Source organism: Hoplias malabaricus, chromosome 16, assembly GCF_029633855.1.
Source record: "Hoplias malabaricus isolate fHopMal1 chromosome 16, fHopMal1.hap1, whole genome shotgun sequence".
In the NCBI taxonomy this organism is placed as follows: Eukaryota; Metazoa; Chordata; class Actinopteri; order Characiformes; family Erythrinidae; genus Hoplias; species Hoplias malabaricus.
Genome location: NC_089815.1, coordinates 19,317,908 through 19,336,345, shown reverse-complemented (window position 1 = coordinate 19,336,345; position 18,438 = coordinate 19,317,908). Strand labels below are relative to the sequence as shown.

The window sequence follows — 18,438 nt, the reverse complement described above, 5'->3', positions numbered from 1 at the left end:
CACAGCTACGAGCTCTACATTTCCTCCCATTTCCTCCTCTCCAGCAGAACAGCCTCGGCATTCCAGTAACATGCTCTGAAACAATGGCGTTCCCTTTGCTCACTCAGCTAACGAGAGAAACCTGTCTGCCGGTGTACGGAGCCCCTGTGTAGCAATGTGATGACGTCACAACCTCCTCTCTCCTCCGACTCAACGCCCCCTGCTGGAGCATTCTTCGTCTTCCTGTTACCCTTCCTGGTTGTGTCTAAGCTGGAGACATTAGCCTCAATGTCTTATAGTCTTTGCTGTCTCACAGGTCGGTGCCTTAGAGGGCTGTTTTTATAATAATATAATTACCTGAGTTGCATTGGATAATGGCTTGGAATCTGTAATATTCATGTGCATCACCAGGGCACTAGTTCACCTACACTGCTTGCCAAGATGGTGATGGTCCTATTTGAAATGTTAGAAAAAAAAGCAGGCAACATATTTAAGCCTTCATTCCGAATCGGCTCCTCCTTCACACTGAATACTGAATTGACTGACAGCATTGCACCCATTTAGACACAGCCCTCCTTGCTTTTTTCATTCTCTCTTATCCTCTCTTTGCATCATCCCACCCCTTCCTTTATCATCCCAACCCCTCCCTTTCTCTTCCTCTACATCTGTCTCTATGCATCACCCCACCCCTCCATTCATCATCCCACCCCTCCCTTTATCATCCCAATCCCTCCCTTTTTCTTCCTCTACACCTGTCTCTGCGCATCACCCCACCCCTCCATTCATCATCCCACCACTCCCTTTATCATCCCACCACTCCCTTTATCATCCCACCCCTTTCTTTATCATCCCCACCCCTCCCTTTATCATCCCCACCCCTCCCTTTCTCTTCCTCTACATCTGTCTCTACGCATCATCCCACCCCTCCCTTCATCATCCCACCTCTTCCCCCATTGCAGCTGCATACCTCGGACCTTCTAGCTCGCACCCCTCTATAGGTGCTGTGGCAGGCCTGTCTCCTGTCAAGCTCTCTGGGCACTCAACGCAGTCTACTCTATGCATCATCCCACCCTTCCCTTCATCATCCCCTGTTGCAGCAGCAGCTGCATGCCTCAGACCTCCTAGCCCACACCCCTCTATAGGTGCTGCAGCGGGCCTGTCTCCTGTCCAGAGCTCTGGGCACTCGACGCGGTCTACTCTTCGGTCTACTTTACGCATCATCCCACACCTCCCTTCATCATCCCACCTCATCCCCCGTTGCAGCAGCAGCTGCATGCCTCATACCTCCTAGCCCACACCCTTCTATAGGTCTTGTGGCGGGCCTGTCTCCTGTCCAGCACTCTGGGCATGCAATGCCGTCTACTCTACTGTAGCATAGTAACAGTATTTGAGTTAGTTATATTTAATAGTGATTATCACTTATAATTATTATTATTATTATTATTATTATTTTTATTACTGAATTTGGATGACAACAATATTAATAATTTATCAAAGATTTAAATACTGTCAACGCTAGGGGTGAGTTTTCAGGATTTTCAGACTCTCAGGAATAAACCCCACACACCGTATTATTTCAAATAATGGAAATACTTTATTAAGAGGAATGATAATAAGTTGATAAACATAGCAAAATCATCAAAATCTCACCAAATCAACGCAGGTGAAACCAGTTTGAATTTAATAATTGGCTAGGCTATATGACTTGTGAATACTAGGTGTTGCTAAATTATTTTATTAGTATGTAAATTTATGAAGAAACTTCAGTAGACATCACCTTCTAAAAATGAGAAATTTTATGCTTGCTTGCTTACTCTTTGTTGCAACTCAACCAATCGATGGATACAGCAGCGCGTTAACTTCTAGTTCAGGGTTGAACTACCTTGAACTACCAACTCCAGGGAGTCCAGACTGGTCTTGTTCAGCTTTCCTGAGTAGTTTGTTTAGTCTGTTACGTCTGCTGCATTGATGACAGTCCCCCAACACAATGCCACATAGAAGATTGATAGACTGCTCTGTGCTTTCCTGCAGACTGTTTTGTTGTTACATGTCCAGTGTTCCAGAAGATCTCCCATGAACTTGTGTTTTCCACCCTCTCTAATCCCTCTTTCATGATAAATACAAAAGATGGTAAGAATTTGGCCTTTCTACAGTCCACCGCCATTTCATTTGTTTTCTAAAACTTGGTCACACACAAAAACCCTTCTGGCCCCACCTCATGTCCTGTGTTGAAGTTTGCAGACCACTTGACGTGCAAACCATCGCTGCACATTACCACTGATACCACAAATAACACTCCAGCACTTTGAAAAACAAAGAAACATGCAGCAATAGCAGAGTGGTTCACACTTGTAATCGAAATCTGTTTGCTTTAGTGCTGCTTTTGTGGAATAAAGTACATTAATGCTAGTCTCCTGCTGCTCACTTGCTCCCTCATTGTACCATCTGATGGCCACTGACCTAGTTTACCCACCATCTATCTGGTAAAATTAGATTTAGTCTGAACTCTGGTAATGAATTTTAGCTGGTTTCTTGCTGGTGATAGTTTTGCTCCAGATGTGGACAGGTTGAACTGATTTGGAGTTATAAAAATGAAGATGCACTTTTCTCAGTTGTTGTCTGTTGCACTGGTATGAATGGAACCAGAGATATGGGAAGTTTGGGTGCTGAGGGTAGTGCAGCACCTCCTGCTTTTCAGTGTTGTTTGAAATTCGATTGATATAAATATCAAGTATATAACATCGCTGCTTCATTGGAAATTATTTACTGTAGTTTACTAACATAAACAATCATGGCCCCTCATAAGTGTTATAAAAATTATAAAAGATAGAAAAGCCAACAATTTAGAGGAAATGCAGTTTTCCTGTTATTGGGATGTTATTAGTAAACCTTACTTTAGCCCTAGTGAACATTGTTTCTGATCCAAAGGGAATAATTGGCATGTTGTTTTACTGTAGAATCTGGAGGCTGGTTGTTCAGTGACTTAATGCCCAAAATGTTACAATTTTAATCTCAAAATAATTACTATATAATAATCTTAAAATATTATGATGTTGTATGCAATTTTGTATGTTACTCAATGACTGGCTCTAAGATTTTTTATAATTGAAATTATGTAATAACATAACTTTGGGAGTAGGACCATGCCCAAACTCCTCCTCTCAGCCCTATATATACCCCGCAAATTCCGCGTCAGACAAAATCGTTTCATTTAGTTCAGGAGACGAATTACGATTCGACTGCTTCTACGTCAGCTCGCTCCTCCGCGCTGGGTCATTCCTGCTGATCCCCATATTTGGAGCCGTGTTCGGCCATTATCAAACCCACCAAGCCTCCCACCTCCACCCCGTCTCCACCCTTTTCTCATATTAATTTATCCAGCGGGGGGATCCAGCTTCATACGCATTCATAAACCACCCTCAGCTCCGGCCCAAAGATTTCTGAGTTCACCTCCCCATTTCAGCCTCTACGGGCGTGTTCCGGACTAGCAAATTGAAGTTATGTAATAACATAAGGTTTATAATAACATAGGGTTTTGCTAAACCTAGCCAAATGTGTGTTGCTTTAAAAGTAGATTTACAAAAGTATAAGTCACTAATGAAGTGCAAAAAAATAAATAAAAAAAGTTTAAATAAAATATTTAATATGATGTCACAACATACATTACATAGGTGCTGCCAGAAGTCACAGCCCCCCAAACCCCCCCCCCCCCAACCTAAAACAGCCCCCCACATCCATGAGTAAATCAGAAACAGTAGTGTGATTGCAATTTTTAAACCCCTGTTTAAAAGAACTGTGGGCAGAATCCAATGACCAATGATGAAGGACTAGAGGATGATCAACACAAACTGTACAGCAACAAATGAGATACTGTTTCTGACTTTGACACATTGTGAATCTATGACAACAATGCGGGTGGGTCTAACTGAATGGACAGTGACTGGACAAAGTGTTCAATAACTCCAACTGCACTGCTGTGTCTTGCCATACATGTTCCATTAGTAGGAAAATGTTTAATTAAGTTGTTTTATGCATCCGGTCACTGGAACATACCAACCCACACTTTAAAATAACAAACCCAGTTTTGGGATAAACATTGGATAAAACAACTTGTTCTGATTTTGCTCTTCTGGAGTAGTCTTGAGCTGGGAGGGGTGAACTACCCTGAACTACCAACTCCAGGGAGTCCAGACTGGTCTTGTTCAGCTTTCCTGAGTAGTTTGTTTAGTCTGTTACGTCTGCTGCATTGATGACACTCCCCCAACACAATGCCACATAGAAGATTGATAGACTGCTCTGTGCTTTCCTGCAGACTGCTTTGTTGTTACATGTCCAGTGTTCCAGAAGATCTCCCATGAATTTGTGTTTTCCACCCTCTCTAATCCCTCTTTCATGATAAATACAAAAGATGGTAAGAATTTGGCCTTTCTACAGTCCACCGCCATTTCATTTGTTTTCTAAAACTTGGTCACACACAAAAACCCTTCTGGCCCCACCTCATGTCCTATGTTGAAGTTTGCAGACCACTTGACGTGCAAACCATCGCTGCACATTACCACTGATACCACAGATAATACTCCAGCACTTTGAAAAACAAAGAAACATGCAGCAATAGCAGAGTGGTTCACACTTGTAATCAAAATCTGTTTGCTTTAGTGCTGCTTTTGTGGAATAAAATACATTAATGCCAGTCTGCTGCTCACTTGCTCCCTCATTGTACCAACTGATGGCCACTGACCTAGTTTCCCCACCATCTATCTGGTAAAATTAGATTTAGTCTGAACTCTGGTAATGAATTTTAGCTGGTTTCTTGCTGGTGATAGTTTTGTCCCAGATGTGGACAGGTTGAACTGATTTGGAGTTATAAAAATGAAGATGTACTTTTCTCAGTTGTTGTCTGTTGCACTGGTATGAATGGAACCAGAGATATGGGAAGTTTGGGTGCTGAGGGTACTGCAGCACCTCCTGCTCTCTGATTGCTGAAGACAGTGTTCAGAGGATGACAGGCATCATCCATAATGTCCAGGATTTTGTGGAGTCTCAGTGTTGTGTGTCACCAGAGTGCCCAGCTTTTCAGCCCAGAGTTGTAGCAGAAGTCTGAGGTGTAAAGGGTGAAGAGAAGAGGGACCAACACTGTGCCCTGGTTTGCTCCATGTTGCTGATCACAGTGTCAGACATGATGTTCTTCTGTCTAATATACTGTGGCTTGTCAGTGAGGTAACTGGAGATCTAGGCACCCTTCTTCCTGTTGAGAACAGCTTTGATTTCTCGTGTTACCCATGGTTTGTTGTTGGGATAACAGTGAATTGTCTTGGCAGGGGAGTCTAGGTAGTCTGTCAGACAGTGCCTCATCCCCTCTGTGTCCTCATCATGCACCATGTTTATCAGCACATCCCAGACCATGGTGTAGTAGCAGTTTCTCAAGGCATCTATCTTCTCTGGGGACCACCTCCTGATGGATCAAGTTGTTACTGGCTGTCTTTGGAGCAGGTCCTTGTACTGTGGCTGCAGGTGGATTAGGTTGTGATCCTACTTACCTAACTGACAATCCCCAGAAATGATAGCCTTTCACTTAGCCCCCGCCTTACAGCTCCTCCTCAGCTCCACCGGAATGGAGTGTTGTAGTTTTGTGCGCCTGATCCCTGAGTTTTGCGAGCAGTTTTGGCACAAACCTCTCGCGTGAGCGGGTTTTCTCAGGGGTACATACACGAATACTCTCTGTGATTTACTGTTTTAAAACGCTGAAATACCTGCAAAGTCCGACGATATCAATGTAGATATTGAGTAGTTTTGTCTAAAAAAATAATTACCGTGAAAACCTGTTTGTCTTACTGATCTGAGGTAAATGCACAGTAGTGTCTGTGTTTACTCAGGATAAAACAATAAATGAGAATTTACTTTTGTTTATTTTTAAAACTTTTATACGAGTGCTTGAGCTCCTGTTCAGAATCCCGTGTACTAACGCATTGAACCTATTTCACAACGGCTATTATGATTTAAAAACTCACATTTTATTTTGATGATGAGAGTTAATCTGTTTTTAACAAATTTCATATGTGCATTTGGTGTTACATGAGGTCGGAGAAAAGAGAAACATGACAGACAAGGAGTGTTCAACATGTTCCTGTTCCTTTAATCAATGTAAATTTAATAAAGTTGTATTAAAGTTCTGCAGTCCATTGTCATTTTCACATTTTGTGAGGAAATGTGAGTGATTCATTAAGAAAAAAAACATTAATCATTATTAACAATCAGCAATAATTATAATAATCAGCATTATTAATATTAATAAACAAGAACAGTTGAAGTGACAAAAATTATAAAATGTTTAATAGTATGCATTCATTCATTCATTCATTATCTGTAAGTGCTTATCCAGTTCAGGGTCGTGGTGGGTCCAGAGCCTACCTGGAATCATTGGGCGCAAGGCAGGAATACACCCTGGAGGGGTACCAGTGCTTCACAGGGCAACACAGACACACACTTTTTGAGTCACCAATCCACCTACCAATGTGTGTTATTTTTTGTACTGTGGGAGGAAACCCACACAGACACAACACACCAACTCCTCACAGACAGTCACCTGGAGCGGGAACCCACAACCTCCAGGTCCCTGGAGTTGTGTGACTGCGACACTACCTGCTGCGCCACCGTGCCGCCCTAATAGTACGCAGTTTAAGCAAAAAGGGGCTATATGTTTAAATATTAGGAAAGGGGAAATTCTATGAGAGCTATTTAGCAACGTTCATATGCGTGATATTCGGCAAATGCGGAGTCCCAAAGCCGAAATACACACGTTTGCTGCAGTTGAGTCGTGAACAATGTCAGTGCTGAGTTGTCATTCAAAAACTCATTAGCCAATGGGAAGACACCCCTGAGAATACTCGCCCACGCGAGAGGTTTGTTCCAAAAATGCTCGCAAAACTCAGGGATCAGACACAGAACTCAGAGAGCTCTCGCACATAACTCGTGCAGCTCGCACACAAAACTCAGAGAACTCGAGCACAAAACTGAGAGAGCACGCGAAGAACTCATGGAGCACAAACGTCAGAGCTGGATATTTTGTTTGCAAGTTTTATGTTTGAGATTATTTTTTTTGTATGATTCTTTTTGGCACAAATCTGATTCCATAGGGGATTTACATTAATGAAATATACATATATAATTACTTACCTTGTGCCTTTGGTTCTGTTCCTGGGGGAATGGTGGCGAGTTTTCTTTCTCTCTTTATACTAGCCAAAGGGCCCACAGTGAAGTATAGAGGTGGTGACATTTAATATCTGTCAACTGTTGCATCGTTGTGTATGAATGAAGTGCACTAACTGTAAATGCAGGCATTCAATTGTGCAGATACACCTTGTCTAAACTCCATAGAAAAGCAGTTTATTGAATGAGCAGCTGCACATCAGTTTAAGATTACCACTCACAAAGCCAAGCGTGGTTAGAGGTATATAAAGCCACCCAGTCGTAGGCTATGGATTAGTAAAACTGGATTCTCTAAACTGATGGAACTACATCAAATACAATGGGTTGAAATAATGAGATGTTTGTGATCAAGAACTAATCATGGAACTTCAGCAACTGACTTCACTAATGGCTCTTGTAGCTCAGTGCAATCATATTCTCAAAGAAACGGTCAGCATCTAGGATAAAGCTTTAGCATGTTACTACAATTATGATTATATACAATCTATATAACACACCTGCAGCAAGGCTTGGGTTTGTGTCACCTGACTGAATCATTTAACCGTATGTGAGGTTTCTGAGGCCACAGTGTGAGTATGGTTGTTTTTTTATAAGTAAATGTCTCATTTCAAACCATGAGAAAATATGTTTGTGGTTAACTGCACTGACCCACCTGGTTATTTAAACTCGTCTTCTTCTTCAAAGAGAACACAAACCCTCCTTACTGCACCATGGCTCTCCTCTCTCTGCTCCTTCTGGCTGCTCTGCTGCTGAACCTCAGCCACTCTGGTAAGAGTCACTTACATATGCCATCCTTGTGTATACAGTTTGGTTTCAGGTTGTTTCATTGTCTGTTTAGACAGTAAATGTATATTTACCTCCTTAAAACCTGAGCGGTATTAACTATGTTACAAATAAAGTTGTACGTTTTAAGAGTTTTGCGGTGTAGTTACAAGCAATCAAATCCATCTGCATAGAAAGCAGTGGTCTTATTCACTACACTACACACTGCAACACTTATTCATACATTACACATAGTGTCAGTCTGTTCTAATTTTAGAAACTGGTACATATCTCTGTGTTTCTACACTTATTATCCATATTATCAGCCCCACTAACCATACAGGTGCATTTGTACAAACTCAGTTTCCAGAAATTGGGATGGACTTTTTGTAAAAAGCAATACAAATAAGAATCTTCAATTTTTTTTAAATTCCACTAAACTTGTATTTAACTGACAAAGGCATGAAGAAGGATTTCCAAATATTTCTCTGACCAACTTGATTTTGTTTTGTAAATATATCCTTTTGAATGTGGTGCCTGCAACACACTCCACAAATTTAGAGTGAAATGCTGACAAAAAATGTGTGTAACAATATTTGTAATATAATGCATGATATGCAGGTACATATAAAAGGTATAAAAGGCTTTAGAACATTTTTGCAAGAAAAATATTTAATTGTTCAATAATTTATGCTGCACTTTATAAGGGGATTGTCAAAGAGTTCAAACCTAACATTTTTGGTTTGAACACATGATAGCAAAAAAATTAGGGATTTTATTATTTATGATGATTTACGAAATCTGGAGAAATACCAGCCCATGTAAGGTAAGGATAGACACTAATGTTGAATGAGCATGAGAGCCCTTGGACTGCATGCTACAATGATAAACATGGCCACTTGATCTTGGGAGTACTTTAAAAAACTGTCGTCTCTTAAGAGTCCCACATAAAGAATTTTTAAAGTTGAGCACTGTTTTGCCCTACACCAAACCACATGTAGTCTAAAGACAGTATCAATGTGTTACTCATTTCCACTGAATACAAATAATATAAATATCAATGGTAACAATGTTTTGCTATTTGATAACTGGTTGTATATCATAGTGAATAACAGATCTGCTCCCTACCCAACAGAATAGGGTTTGGTTCTCCCTCTGGGAAAGCTTGAATCCCTGGGCCAGACTCCCAACACTAAGTTACCATTGTAACATGATTAAACTGGTAGTTGTTCCAGACAAAAGAGTGTTTTATTCAGTTACGTACATTTCACCCAACACCAGATGAAACAGACACAAAGGCAGCTGTTGATGATGTGTTACCAACTCTAAAGTCTGCATGAATTTTATAAAAATACTTTTATTGTTACAATGAAAGTATAATTATAATCTCTCCACTTTCTCTCTTTCAGCTAGTGTTGATGTTGGAATAATAAATGGCACAGAGGCTAAACCCCACTCCAGACCCTATATGGTGTCTCTCCAAGTAAATGAGCGTCACCACTGTGGTGGATTCCTTGTGTCTGAGAAATTTGTGATGACGGCTGCACATTGCTGGAACACGTAAGCTTTGTTTTTTTACAATGTTCTTCTACACAATTACAATATTAATCATTTATTTTATTTTTGGGTCATTTCAGTGTTGTGGCAAATATTTTCCCACAAATTTGAATCTATAGCAATGAAAACTAAATAAGAATAAATCATAACTTGAGGTCTGTGTACTGTTATCACCCTAAATTAACCAGCAAAAAACATAATAACCCAAGGGTGTAAAGTGTTGTAATGTCTTGTCTTGTGTGTCCTTGTCCCTGTCAGTCTTGTTTCTAATCCATGTGTTCCAGTTTCATACACTTTTGTATGCCATGGTCAGTCACCATGGTGACGAATTGTTCCTGTGTGTTGTGTCCTGCCCTGTGTATTTATATCAATTCTGTCTTGCACTGTGTTACTGTTTTGTGGAAGTCCTTTTGTGAGATAATGTAGAATTAGTCTTTGGTTTTTAGACTAGTGTTGTTTTCTTTGTTCTTTTTTCTAAGCCTTGTTTCCTGCTTGTTTAAATATGGATGAATAAAAATCAAAAACACTCATGCATCCTGCCTCCTTGCCTGCACCATTATTACTAATCTGTCATTAAGGACCTACTCCAGTTACCTATTAGAAATATCATGTTTACTCCATATAGCAACAACATTTTTGTAAAAGTTAGCAACTGTGGAAAATTTTATCAGGCTTAATGCCAATGATTCGCAAAACAATGTACTACATAAAACATCATAAATCCTCAGGGCAGTTCAGAAGGGTGTCAGGTGTGGGGTTGGGGGCTTATGTTTGAGGCTGAAGGCCAGTGTATCTTTACCACTCTTTGTCAGTCAGTGCACACTTCTGCTAAACTCTGTGGTAAATATTGTCATTTAACTTTTGTGTGTAAATATATATTTTTATATTCTTACTAATTATCCACATTGGAGCTAAACAAAGGCAGTGAAAGCAACAAAATAAGAAGTTGTAGGAACCATGACAGAGGAGCAAAAAACATCTTTTAACAATAAATGAAAGTGGTGATCATGTGTCAGATCTTGCTACACAGCTCAGTAGGGCGAAATAATATGATAATTATGATTATAAGTTAAGATGCTTAATAATGCATAATTATGGGTCTTGAACAAATGAATCCCATTTAAATTAACTGTATTCGATTAGCCTCCTGGACTAGATTATAGTAGAAAACTGAGGTTCCACTGTACAAGGAAAAACCTGCTGCCTTCCTCAGTGTCTTCTGGGTGAATGCTGTAGAATTTTGTGAATTAATCAGCTTCATATTGAACTCTTTCTTTGAACAGCGTACCTCCACTAACAGCAATGTTGGGAGCCCATAACCTGGAAAACAGTAAAGAAGGATCTATCAGGATGAAGGTGGAGACATACACAGCTCATCCGCATTACAATCCCATTACTCTTGACAATGATATCATGCTTTTAAAGGTAAATATATGCACTGAAACAATTGGTTATTGCTCTATTCTAATGGTGCTTTTCCACTGCATAGAACCTACACGACTCTACACGACTCAGCACGGCTCTTTTGCTTTTCCACTGGCCAAATCTGGTACCTGGTCCTTGGAACAGAGTAGGTTTTCAGTCCCAGCTCCCTCGGGGTTCCAACCATGCCGAGTAGGTACTAAATGGTGACGTGTAAACCCTGCAGAGCGCTGATTGGCCAGAGCCATGCCAATTAACCCAAAATGCAGATCTCATTCAAATCCAGCACAAACTCAAATCTCTAAAATTACAGCAGCTTTCACATTTATTTTTATTGGACTCACAACAGCGGCTTGTAACTTTACCTCAAGGTGTTTTGAAGAGGTTTATATGCTTTTTAGGTCGGTGGCAGACAAAAATTTCAAGTGAAAACCAAACGTGCAACAAGTAAAAAAAACTGATCTGTGAGAACTGGGGCACGGAGCCGTGTTCAATCCAAACAACAAAAACAACACGCGAATACATGTTGAGTAAACAGTGCCTAACTTTTCCCCTGCCGTTGTGGGTTTTGAAAAGCCAGAGATTCCTGTTAGAGAAGGATTTACAACATCACTGGGTCCATTTCGCTCTGCCAGTGGAAACGTGGAAAGCTTTAAGAATGCCGTGCTGAGCTGTGTAGTGGCTTGAAAAAAAAAAAAAAAAAATAAAAAAATATATATATATATATATATATATATATAAGAGAACATGTCTCTCATGCTCCCAGCCTGGTTTATGGACAGAAGATTCAGTACATGAACATGATCAGTTTTGCTAGCAGTTCAGTCATGTCCAGACAGCGCAGTACACGTGAAGACCTTGGTTCATTAAGATAAAGTCATCATCATCATTTTAAAATCATCATTTCTAAATCCCACTCAATGTCAATGAATTACTATTTATTTCTGCACACAGACATTGAGACAGTTGCAGTGTAATTTTTAAACTTTCTGACATTGCTACAGCTCAAGAAAACTGTACCACTGGGTCCAACAATCAAAACCATTCCCATCCCCAAAAAAGAGGAGGACATCCCAGTTGGTACCAAGTGCAGTGTAGCTGGATGGGGACAAACCGGTGACAATAAGTCCACAAGTAAACGTCTGATGAAAACAAGTATCACAGTCACAGATTGTAAGGGGTATGATGCACAACAGAGAGTGTGTGCAGTTCATCCAGGAGGAGTGTGCAGTGTAAGTAAAAAATGACTGATAAATGTGTTTCTTGTTTTGATCTGACTTAGAATAATAGCTAAACTTATTTCACTATTGTCAGAGTATAACTTCTACTTGTTTTCCACACCTTCTGAGCTAGTGCTGGTCTCAAGGCTATTCTGAGCATGTTTTGTTGAAAACTATTTCCTGTAACTGGCACTTGTAAAATGTGTACTAATGGTTTTTGTGAATGTTTATATGAATTTCTAGCAACTCAATGAATTAAAACCAACCTTATAACTTTCCTTATAACCGTAACCCCTAAACCTAACCCTAACTCTAACACTCATACTAAACTTAACAGTAAACCAATTGCAAGCTCCAGATGACCACTACTAGGACACTAATGCCTTTGTGTGTTTTTAACAGGGAGATTCTGGAGGTCCTTTAGTGTTTAAGAACACTGCAGTGGGTATTGTTTCTTTCATTGTGGGAAAGTGTGAGACACCATTGGGTCCAAATGGTTTTGTCAAAATATCTGCATTCCTGCCCTGGATCAGGTCTATTCTTGACCATGTGTAGCCCACATTTAACACATGAGTAAAGCAAGAGCATTTGGCTGATTTTATTTTAATAAAAGCATTTTCTCAAGCATGATTTCTCTTGTCTCAAATGTTGTTTCTTATAGCTAATGAACTAAATGAAGCAAAAAAAGCAAACAATGCTTTTAAACATTTTAATAAAACATAAATATGAAGCAGGCAGTTTTTTCAAATATATATTTTGATGTCTAATTGCTTTGCAAAGGGTGGACTTTCCTAATAACCCAATTTCCTAACCGTCTAATTCATGTTAATTCTGGGTAGGCTCCGGACCCACCATGACCATGAAATGGATAAGCAGTTTCAGACAATGAATGAATGAATGAATGAATGAATAATTAATGTTAGGATGGCAGCACTGTGGCACTTGAATGCTTTCAGAGAAAAATGGTAATGTACAGTTATGCTTTTTTCACTGAAAGTATAAACAGTGAAAATGTGCAGCTGTTATTTTTAAAGTCCAGTTGTGTTCCCTAAATGCACAATACAGTCTCTCCCTGAAGTGACTATTTGTAAACTTTCCTTATAGAGATGGAAGTATTTCAGAGTGGTCCTGGAGATTAAATGGGGCATATAAAGTCAATACATGTTTAAAACCTCCAGTAAGCGTAAGGTACAATTAAATTCCTTAATTAAAAGTACTGAAAATGTATTCTTGATGTTACCACCACACTGACAGAAAAAGGTACTACCACAGTGACAGTTTTTCTGAAAGTGTAGGGTCATTGTTTTTAAGGAATTCAGTATTTTCTCCCCATATCTAAAACCCCATATCAGGTGAAATGCTCTCCTCCCACAGTCCAAAAACACACTGTGTTAGGTGGAATGTCTGTGGGAAATTATCCACAGCTGTGAGAGTATGACTGAATTGGTGAGTGTGTGATTCCTTCACAATGGGGAATCACATGTAACTATTAGGAGCAACAACAAGAGAGTGGGACTACAGACTAAACACAGGTTTAATTATTACAGTGGTGAAGGGTCATGACCTTAAATTAATATCAAATACACAATAGCACACTGAATAAGGAAAACAGACCCAGTGGAGTGTTCTCCCGGTGTCCGCGTGGGTTTCCCCCAGGTGCTCCTGTTACTTCCCACAGTCCACAAACATGGTAGTAGATGGATTGGCCACTAAAAAAGTATCCATAGGTGTGAGTGAATGTGTGTGTGTGTGTGTGTGTGTGTGTGTCACACTGTGAAGGACTGGGGCCCCCTCCAGGGTGTGTTCTTGCCTTGCGCCCAATGATTCCAGGTAGGCTCTGGACCCACACCCGACCTTGAACTGGATAAGCGGTTACAGATAATGAATGAATGAATAAGATAATGCAGGAAATACTTACATATGAAAGGCATTTTAAAACCCCTATGAATCTAGTGGGCTTTCTATAACTATGGCATGTAGTTGTAATAAAAGTGAATAGAGATTTTTCAAGAGGACCTGCTCAATTAAATCTCTAATTAAATTTTATAAAGCTGGAATCAGCCATGATTTGAATCCAGAAGTCAAAATTAACTGTTAAATATGTATAAAACATGTGAACAAACAACAGAAAAAATAAAGTGACACTTTATGGATCAGAAACAAAGTGGCAACAGATTATAACATCAGCCCTTACTGATCTGTGTTTACCCGAGAAGGGAGTCGAGCCCTAGTCATCAGTTCTTACTTCCTGTGCTTTACCTGAGCAAAGAGGTTCTAGGTTACTGCTTGGCCCCTCAGGTAATCAGATCAGTTCCTGCTGTAGCATTTACTTGGGTTAATGTGAAAAGTAAATATCTTCTAATTTATACAGTAAATTAACAAAACCCTACAGACTTTACCCTCATTATTGTGAAAAATCACCTAAAGTGATTTTAACCATTTTTCAACAAGATAATGCCAGACCACATTCTGCAGCGATCACAACATCATGGCTACGTAGGAGAAGGATCCGGGTATTGAAATGGCCAGCCTGCAGTCCAGATCTTTCACCTATAAAGAACATTTGGCGCATCATAAAGAGGAACTCTGGTAAGAGTCACTTACACATACCATTCTTGTGTATACTGTTTGGTTTCAAGTTGTTTTGTTGTCTGTTTAGACAATAAATGTATATTTACCTCATTAAAACTTGAGTGACATTAACTATGTTACAGATTCAGGTGAATGAAATGTTAAGAGTCTTGCCCAACATCTTCATTTGTGTTGTTAAATGAAGTTACAGGGAATAAAATCCTTCTGCATAGAAGTAGCAGTCTTAGCCACTACACTATACACTGCAACACATATTCATACATTACACATACTGTCAGTCTGTTCTGACTTTGGTACATAACTCTGTGTATTTAGACTTATTATTCATATTATCACCCCCATTTACCATACAGGTGCGTTAGTAAAAACTCACTTTTCCAGAAAAGTTGGGATGGACTTTTTGTAAAAAGGAATAAAAACAAGAACCTGTATTTAACTGACAAAAGCATGAAGAAGAATTTCCAAAGATTTCTCTGACCAACTTGATGTTGTTTTGTATGTATATGTATATATACATACATACATATATACATATATATATATATGTATATGTATATGTATGTATAACATTTTGAATGTGGTGTTGTCACGATTAGTGGATGGCGGACTGACGGAGGCGGAGGCAAACGCTAAAACACAGTGATTTTATTAATGAAGCAATATAACAAAACAAACACAAACGAACTTGAGAGCAAACACGACGAGTGGATAAATGAAAGGACTCGAAATAACAACAAGAAATGAGGCAACGAAAACAAGGAACAACTGACCAGAAAGTACCACATAAAACAAATGACCGATCAAAGGAAGTGACACAAGGGAACTTAAATACATGAACAAACGAGACACACCTGAAACAGATAACAAGGGTTAAGGACAAGGAGGCGGGACAAAAGCGGGCATGGGCGGAGACAAGGACAATAACAGACAGAGCCATGTGCAGAGAGAGCACATGGCGGGGAAAACAGGCATGACAGAATGAGGGCGTGACATGTGTCTCTAACCCACTCCACATAAGTTGGAACAGGGGCAAAATTAGAGTGAAAAGCTTACAGAAAATGTGTGTAACCATATTTAAAAGAAAATAAGCAGGTGAATATAAAAGGTATAAAAACTAGTAAAAATAATTAATTGCTCAATAATTTGTGCTGCACTTCATGAGGGAATTGTCAAGAGTTCAAACAAAATATTTTTCAAAATATTTTCTCAATAATAAAATTATTGAGCACAAGGCAGTAACACACACTGGACAGGACATTAATCCATCACACACACACAGACACACACACACACACACACACACACACACACACATACACACACACACGCACGAGTTAATGAACGATGCTGCGAGCGGAGCCATGCTGGGAGCCAAAGTACAGCTTATATTTTACAACGGGCACTGAGTGCTGATTTTCTGAACAATAGGACTGGCCCCAAATATTCAGGCATTCAGATATTTGTTCATTGGGTATATATTCAGTTTCTAATTTTTAGATTCTGATATTTTCGGATAAATGTGATAAAGGCAATGCTCCACCACATTCAGGCTCCAGCAGTGAAAACAGTGCTCTCCCCACTCCACCCATATCAGACTCATCGACATAAAAGTCATTGTGCAAGTGAAGACTAAAACAACACACTTACAATGAAGTGAGGCAATGCCACCGTTTTTTTTTTTTTCAGTTTTGTGCCTGAAATTCGAGCACCTCCGCTCAAACTAAATTATATTTAGTGTATGCTCTGTGTCCTTAGTTAGCGAGCTAGTTAGCAAGCCAAGGCACAGCTTGGAGAGACGGATATTAAATCAGGGGTCAGAAGCAGATTTTGTTAATGACAACAATATACACCACCTCACTATCTGAGTATTTGAATATTCGCTGAATATCCCAAACCGAGGTTCAGAAGCCCAAAAAATGGTATTGGGGTCAGACCTCATGCACTGGAGTAATCCACACCAGCAAAAATAATTCAATATTACCAACTATGCAGCAGGAATGGAGCAATATCCTCATCATGATTCGTGCTTTTCAATGTTTGGAGGTTCAGTTTAGTCTTTTTACACATTTAAAGACACTGGGGAATTTGTAAACACATTAGACCGGTTTCCAGCATAGGGCTTTCATTTCCATGTATTGTATTTGTGTACCACTTCACAATAAGACTGAATACTTTCAGATTCATTGTTGAATTATTATTTAGGTAATTCATGTAAAATTTCAAGAAATTACATAACATTAGTCCAAGGATATTTTAAAGAATCATTAATACAAAAGGCAAGTGAACTCACATTCATTTAAATTCATCCAAGCCCTTTTTAATCGGATTTACTTATTCATTATTTTAATTATATTAGATAAATATATACTTATCAAATTATTCATGAATTAATGTTATTGTGTTTTTGAATATGAATTCACTTCTTTTAAGTCACTGATTAATTCTTTCTATGGAAAGTCTTATTATAAATTAGTACTACTGAACACAACTGATTTCAAAATTGAAATAATTGCAACAATAACAGAAAATTGACGTTTGTGTATTCAGACAGTGCACCTAAAAGTAGCTGATTTATTATAAATAGTGTCTAGAAAGATTTGGACATATAGTGTTTATGGTCAGGAGAGAGATAGCTGATCTGCCTCTATGTTTTTCCACTGTTTCTCAGCTGAACCAAATGTTGGAAAAATAAATGGTAAAGAGGGTACACCCCACTCCAGACATTATGGTGTCTATCCAGAAAAATGGAAAACACCACTGTGGTGGGATCCTTGTGTTTGATCAGTTCATCATGATAGCAGCAAACTGTTGGGCCTGGTAAGCTATTTCTTATGTTATTTCCCCTCAGATATTTACACAGCAGACATATTTGGACAGTGATCTTTTTCCCTATCCCCCTGCACTTATACTTGATGCACTGGATCACTTGGACTGCAGGCATGAGTGTGAGTAGGAAAACAGGATGTGGGAAATAATATTCCTTTAAATATTCATTCATTCATTCATTCATTATCTGTAAGCGCTTATCCAATTCAGGGTCCCGGTGGTTCCAGAGCCTACCTGGAATCATTGGGCGCAAGGCGGGAATAGACCCTGGAGGGGGCTCCTTTATATATTTCCAAATTATATTCTTATTAAATCTCTTACACAATACACAATAAGAAGGCATACATGATTGGTCAGTTTCTGACATGGAAAACAGGATTAAAAGATGAATATAGAAAGGAACAGATATGCCATATACCATATGCTGGGTGAACTGCTGGCAACAGGGAAAGGGGCTTTTCATCCTTCATTTAATTCTTCCCTTAATTTTATTTTCTCTTGTGTTAGATTCTGTTTAATGTCAATACATTTCAGTTGTTTTCTGTCCTCTTCTAAATTTTCTCTCGTTTTTATTTTATTTTTTACGGAGCTCCTAAGGTGACTTGGTGGGTTTATTTAGCAAGTCATAGCCACTATATTGTATTTTGAGGCCTCAATATATAGTAATATATATATATATATATATATATATATATATATATATATATATATATATATCTTTTGAAATTTTACATGAAATAACACTGCATATAACAGGTTTTTTTTTTTTTTTTTTTTTTTGCGTTTGTGCTATGTATAAACAAACTATACTGTGTTACATTTATGAATTTAATGAACGACTGCAGAAAAATGAAATAATATTTCTGCATGCAAT

At 39.0% G+C, this 18,438-nt stretch overlaps 1 protein-coding gene across 1 annotated transcript; it reads left to right on the top strand.

The window, feature by feature from the left end:
- The first annotated feature begins 252 nt into the window (after positions 1-252).
- Positions 253-12,736, top strand: LOC136672334 (mast cell protease 1A-like). The gene is made up of 6 exons (XM_066648340.1): positions 253-295; positions 7,870-7,953; positions 9,357-9,507; positions 10,788-10,929; positions 11,931-12,158; positions 12,549-12,736. The coding sequence occupies exons 1-6, from the start codon at positions 268-270 to the stop codon at positions 12,699-12,701; spliced, it is 786 nt and encodes a 261-aa protein (XP_066504437.1). The 5' UTR covers positions 253-267; the 3' UTR covers positions 12,702-12,736.
- The last annotated feature ends 5,702 nt before the right edge of the window (positions 12,737-18,438 follow it).

Bases quoted from the DNA above. Each gene is read 5' to 3' on its own strand.
- LOC136672334 (XM_066648340.1), top strand. From the start codon at position 268: ATGTCTTATAGTCTTTGCTGTCTCACAG. The intron at 296-7,869 runs GTCGGTGCCTTA...TCTTCTTCAAAG, and splicing joins TAGTCTTTGCTGTCTCACAG to AGAACACAAACCCTCCTTAC. The intron at 12,159-12,548 runs GTAAGTAAAAAA...TGTTTTTAACAG, and splicing joins ATCCAGGAGGAGTGTGCAGT to GGAGATTCTGGAGGTCCTTT.